General features: G+C 34.8%; 1 protein-coding gene across 1 annotated transcript; it reads right to left on the reverse strand.

Annotated features, from left to right (window-relative positions):
* Nucleotides 1–1,013: 1,013 nt before the first annotated feature.
* Nucleotides 1,014–6,024, reverse strand: LOC139869316 (uncharacterized). Its single transcript, XM_071857628.1, has 3 exons — nucleotides 5,809–6,024; nucleotides 5,163–5,449; nucleotides 1,014–2,244 (listed from the first exon to the last, which is right to left on the reverse strand). The coding sequence occupies exons 1-3, from the start codon at nucleotides 6,022–6,024 to the stop codon at nucleotides 1,014–1,016; spliced, it is 1,734 nt and encodes a 577-aa protein (XP_071713729.1).
* Between the last annotated feature and the right edge of the window lie 295 nt (nucleotides 6,025–6,319).

Below are 6,319 nucleotides of genomic sequence, written 5' to 3' on the forward strand. Positions count from 1 at the left end.
CTCTCGAGCTTTTTTTATCACACATGGCGGAGCACGGAAGAGCGAGAAGTAGTATAACGGGAGACTATTCAACACCGATTTCACAAGGGTCAAGCGTCCACCAAAAGACATCGAACGTGCCCTCCAATCCGAAAGTCTTTTCAAGAATTTTTCAATAACCGGATACCAACTATCAATCTTACTCATCTTACCACCCACCGGAAGCCCAAGATATGTAAAAGGAAAAGTACCAACATTGCATCTAAACAAATTTGCCATACGTTCAACTTCTATTGCATCAACACCGACACAAAATAAATTACTTTTTAGATAGTTCACCTTCAATCCCGATGTGATTTCAAAGCATTTAAGAAGTTTAAGAAGGTCACGAATATTTTTTTCACTCCACTCACCAAAGAAGGTGGTATCATCCGCATATTGAAGGTGCGATATTGGAATTTTGTCATTTCCTATTTCAACACCACTGATTTTTTTGTTTTTCACCGCCATTTTTGCAATCACATTAAGACCCTCCACCGCAATGATGAATAGAAAAGGTGATAGGGGATCACCTTGCCTAACACCCAGCTCTAGTTTGAATTCGTTAGTTGGGGACCCGTTGACGAGGACCAAAATTGATGCCGATTTAAGACATGATAAAATCCACCCCCCTCCATTTGGCACCAAACCCCATTATTTCCATTACTTCCAACAAAAACTCCCAACTTAAGCAATCGAAGGCTTTCTCGAAGTCTACTTTAAAAATAAGACTTTTTGTACGCTTGTGCTTTAAAAAATCAAGACTTTCATTCGCAATTAAGGCCCCATCAAGTATATTCCTCCCTCTTATGAATGCGCTTTGTTCGAATCCGACAAGGTTTGGTATTCCCCCCCCCCCCCCAACCTATTAGAAAGTAACTTTGCGTTAACTTTGTAGTAGCTTCCAATAAGGCTAATAGGGCGATAATCATTTAAGGTCAAGGGATCCGATTTTTTTGGGACAAGGGTGATAAAGGAGGCATTACATCCGCTGCTTATTTTACCCGATACCCAATTGCAGCCATAAGATCATCTTTATATATGTTCCAAAATTTCTTATAAAAATGCATGTTAAATCCGTCTGGGCTCAGGGCCTTTGAACTCCCACAATCTTTAATTGCGTTCCACACCTCACTCTCACTAAATTTATGTTCAAGTAGTTTGGCACACTCAGGAGGAAAACTGCCCATCTCAGGCCCACTGGAAGTGGAAGTAGGCCCAACAACAGCAGCCTGCATATCTTGCTGACTTGGGACAGGCCCCATTGGAGAAGAGTTGGGCCCAACAGTAGAGGCCTGCTCACTTTGCTGAAATGGATCTTTTACAACCGGCCCACCATCCCCCATATTAATCACAGTCCCCACCTCAGCCCTGTTATGAAATCTTAGGAATGGACGCCTACTGTTACAGGAGCTAAATCTATTTTTGAAGTGCTCGTACACTACAGTCTTTATCAGCTTCGGGTCTTCGCACCAGCTGCCGTTAAAATTCAAACCCCTAAAATTGTTCCTACTATACTTTCTTCGAATGGAAGCGTGAATGAACTTGGAGTTTTCATCTCCTTCTAGGACCCAACGAATTCTAGCCTTTTGCTTTAACATACCCGACTTAGCTCGCTCTTTTTCAATCCATTTTCTCCTAGTCTCAAGCCAACACAATCTATCATTTTCGGTCAACAAACCATTTTCTGCTTTAGACTCCCAATTTGAAGCATTATCCTTAAGCACTCTTATCTCCTCATCAATATCACCAAATTGTTTTTTACTCCAACCTTTTAACTCAACCTTTACATTTTTAAGTTTATCCCGAAAGATACCATCTCTTTTGTAGCCCCGTACCTCTTTATTCCATCCTTTTTGTATCACTTTGTCGACACCTTCCTTGTTGAACCACTCGTTAAAGACTTTGAACGGCTTAGGTGCGAAGTCAATAACTCCATCATTAAGCATTAACGGGCAATGATCCGAATCTCTTCTATCTAGAACACTTATAGATAAATCCTTCCACAATTTAATGAAGTTATCCGAAACAAGGAAACGATCCAACTTACTCAACTTTGTCCCATCATCGCTAATTCGTGTGAACTTCCGTCCTTTAATTGGTATCTCAATTAAATTATTCCGAACTATAAACTCATTGAACCTTCTTGCTCTTGCATCGTGGAAGACACAATTAAGTCTATCTAAGCGTTCACGAACCTCGTTGAAATCCCTACATAGTACCCACCTGTGACGATCGCTCCAAATTCATATGGACGAACACATCATTCATCAATTTCATTGCGAGGTATTTGACCTATATATGATACGTTTTATAAACATTGCATTCTTTTGAAAAGGTATACCATAAATGAATATTTAAATCTAAGGTTTTTCAACATCTGATGATTTTTACATATAGACAATCACCGTAAATAATAGTTTACAATAATACTTCCGTTGACAATGCAGTCAAAATAGATACATGATGATGGTTTTGTGAATGCAACGTTTTCTTGAATAAAGTATGTATGACTCCATGCACAAATCTTGTCTAACATATAAGCAAATAGCGGAAGACTTCTAGGGAACCTGAGAATAAACATGCTTAAAAGTGTCAACACAAAGGTTGGTGAGTTCATAGTTTTAGTGTTGCACATAATCTGTATATAAAGGTGGACCACAAGATTTCAGTTGTTTCATCCAAAAACGTTTATCAAAATATTCTATAAGATTGAGCACCCTGGTAACTAAACTTAACGTATATATAATAAGTACCCCTGTTTTAACATACATGCAACCAACATGTACAATACACGCAAACCAACGTGTACTAAACTCAAATAGCATACGTCAGTTTTATAGTTCAGGCTAGGGTTTCTATACCTGGAACAGACGGGGATGTCAAACCCGATGGATCCATATACAATTATTCGCGCCCACTAGTCCATACCCTATGTACTGGCAGCTACTAGTTACCAAATCTAAGGGATTTTCGGTTAAACTCAGTGTAGAATTTAATATGTACTTGTGTCCATTGCGTTTAAATATATTGCATGTATTCTCAACCCAAATATATTTAAAGTATTTAAAAAGAGATCTATAACTCACCTTAGTAGCACATAAAGTTGTTCACCAAAACGTGACCGAAACTCGGAATACCAAATAACCGTAGATCTCAACCTAGAGAACATATGTTGGTCAATAAATGTCTATCAAGCTAGGTCAGGTCATAGTGTATCACAATCCTAATGCTCGAGATCGACATACAAAAGTTATCAAAAGTCGTTTCAAAAAGTCAATCTGAATCAATACTATAGTTGAATGATCATGGCAATCGAAACATTTTAACATTTCACATAGTTTCCCAATTCTTGTAAAATTAAACTATAATTTTTATAAGGTTTTAAAATATGATAAAAGAGTCAATTTTTACAATTGTTCAACAAAACGAGACGTGCCTTATATAAGAATTCATTTACTCGATTAGTAATATTTGAAAATTCAATTTATCAATCTTATTAACAAGTTGTTTAAATATCAATTGCAGATTCAAAAGCAATTTCAATTAATATTAATCATAATTCAGTTGTCCATATCTTTTAATTCGTTCATCGAAATTACGCGATTTCTAAATGAAAAGTTATTGACTTTTCGCCAGCTTTCCAAAAACATGCATATCATATACCTTTTATCAGTAATATATGTCTTTAATTCGTGATTCATCATAAACTGTTTAATGACGAAATTTAGCATACAAGCATGCATAAATATATATACTCGAGCACTAGACATGGATACACAATTAATATACAAAAGATAAGATATGAATGCTCACGTATCAATATTGTGATTCAATATTGTAGGAAAGTACGTAGACGCAACAGAGATGATAAACACTAGGTCTGACTTACGAACAATACCCATGAACGTTACCCATAACCTCCATAGCTATAACCCATAGTTTCCTTAGCTCTATCCCGCTCGAAAACCATTTTTGAAATCATTTGAACATGACCTCGTCGTAGTATTTTATGTATAATACTAATAAAAATAATATTAATACTACTGATAATAATAATAAGATTAATAATATTATTAATCTTAATAATAATAATAATAATAATAATTATATATATATATATATATATATATATATATATATATATATATATATATATATATATATATATATATATATATATATTATAGAGCAGAAGAAGAAATGAGAAGAGAAGTGAAACAATTCGGAGCAAAAACTGCGAGCTTTATAGATGTGGCCTGGAACTGATCCCCATGCGATCGCATGGGTTCCATGCCCATATGTCATGCGATCGCATGGCCAGCTGGTACGCACCCACTTCGTTTTGTTTTCTTGTTTGTCGACATAAAATTTACTGTACAAATAGTGTTTACTGTACAAATAGTGTTTACTATACAAATAGTGTTACTATAGCAAAGTCGTTTTCACTGTAGCAAATAGTGTTCACTGTAGCAAAGTAATTTTCACTATAGCAAATAGTGTTTTACTGTAGCAAAATTATTTTTACTGTAGTAAATAGTGATTTTAGAAAACAATGTAGCTTTTCGGGTACTGTAGCAATTCAAAAATATTGTAGTAAATTAGTGTTTTACTTGTTCATCTTAAACGTTTTAGTTAATTTATCTAAATATCAATCGAATTATTAAACAAGTGTTGCTATCGTTTTCTTAAATAATTGAAATCATATATATATATATATATATATATATATATATATATATATATATATATATATATATATATATATATATATATATATATATATATATATATATATATATATATATATATATATATATATATATTCCATATTCTTAAACACGTTTTAAATACACGTCGCAAGTCATTCATACAATTAATATTCCAACTTATCATATATATTCATATAGATATTTAAACCAATAAGTTTAATGTACGGTATCATATAATTAAAACTTTATTACGCTTTCAAGTTATAGTACACATATCTATTTACACATAATAGTTCGTGAATCGTCGAGAACAGTCGAAGGGTAATTGAATAGTTTAAAATTTTGAGATTCAACTTCTTAGACTTTGCTTATCGTGTCGAAAACGTTAAAGATTAAGTTTAAATTTGGTCAGAAATTTCCGGTTCATCACACCACCCCGAATCACTACCAATCAAAAGATTATCAAGTGAATCCCACATTTTCCTTTTGTCCGCATCATTATGTGGGCCATAAGTGTTTACAATAGTCGATTCATGCCTTGTCCCAACCCAATTCCCTCTAATAGCTAGATAGAAATCTCCACCACCCGCACAATTAACCCTAAAGCTAGAGTTGTCCCAAATCATCAACATACCCCCCGAATTACCAACAACCTCTTTTGAATGAAACCAAAATCGGATTGACCCAATAGTTGTTGAACCCACCAATCGTCCAAGTTTCTACATTTAGTCTCTTGAAAAATCGCAATGTAGGGTCTTTCACAACAACATAAACCCTTTACCCAACTAAATTTGTCCCCACCAAACCCACGTATATTTAATGAGAGTATCTTCATAAGAAAAATAATAAAGACGAGATGAAGAAGGAACACTTACTGTTGATTGGGCCAATTCAACCCAATCTGCTCCCCATATTCCCCCAATTCAACATTGTTAAAGGACCTACCCAATGAAACTCTGGTACTTTGGGACAAATCCGATTTCTTCGATCAACTTCTTCTTTAAACATCCCTCTTTCAACAGTTTTTACATTTGGATTTGTCACCACAACTGTTGCCATTACGCACCATTCGTTTTACCTTCATTATACGTGATGATGCCTTCCAGTTGCCCATCGAACTCCAGTAACACTCATTGTAAATCGACACATCTGACCCTCTGTTCAGTTTCGGTTTGTTCGATACCCTAGTATTTCCACCCTTATTTTTATTTTGCACATCAGACTCCTTATTGTATTTAATTGGGCTCTTCTCATTAAGTTTTGAGGGAGATTGGGCTTCCTCATTTTTCTCCATATTATAATTAGATCCACAAGATTTGTATAACACCCCGCCAAATTACCATCTGACGGCGTGTTAATTCTGGTCCCACAGTTAACAGTTACGCCCTCTATATGAGACGTTTAAAGCAATCGCATTTAATTTTATTCAAAAATTAACTTTCAAAAACACAAGTCAATAAATCCCAAAATAGAAACACTGTTGTGATCGTAACCACAAGCCAACAGTATTTAAACAGTATAAAAGTTTTAAATGCGAAAATAAATAATGTTCTTTAAAATCAAATGCTGACTCCACGGCCAGTCATGCA

This window comes from Rutidosis leptorrhynchoides, chromosome 9, assembly GCF_046630445.1.
Source record: "Rutidosis leptorrhynchoides isolate AG116_Rl617_1_P2 chromosome 9, CSIRO_AGI_Rlap_v1, whole genome shotgun sequence".
Classification (NCBI taxonomy): domain Eukaryota; kingdom Viridiplantae; phylum Streptophyta; class Magnoliopsida; order Asterales; family Asteraceae; genus Rutidosis; species Rutidosis leptorrhynchoides.

Coding starts and splice junctions, on each gene's coding strand:
- LOC139869316 (XM_071857628.1), bottom strand. CDS start 6,024: ATGGAGAAAAATGAGGAAGCCCAATCTCCCTCAAAACTTAATGAGAAG. Junction 5,450..5,808: donor CATCATCACGTATAATGAAG/GTAAAACGAATG, acceptor GACTAAATGTAG/AAACTTGGACGATTGGTGGG. Junction 2,245..5,162: donor ATTGGTAGTGATTCGGGGTG/GTGTGATGAACC, acceptor CGATCGTCACAG/GTGGGTACTATGTAGGGATT.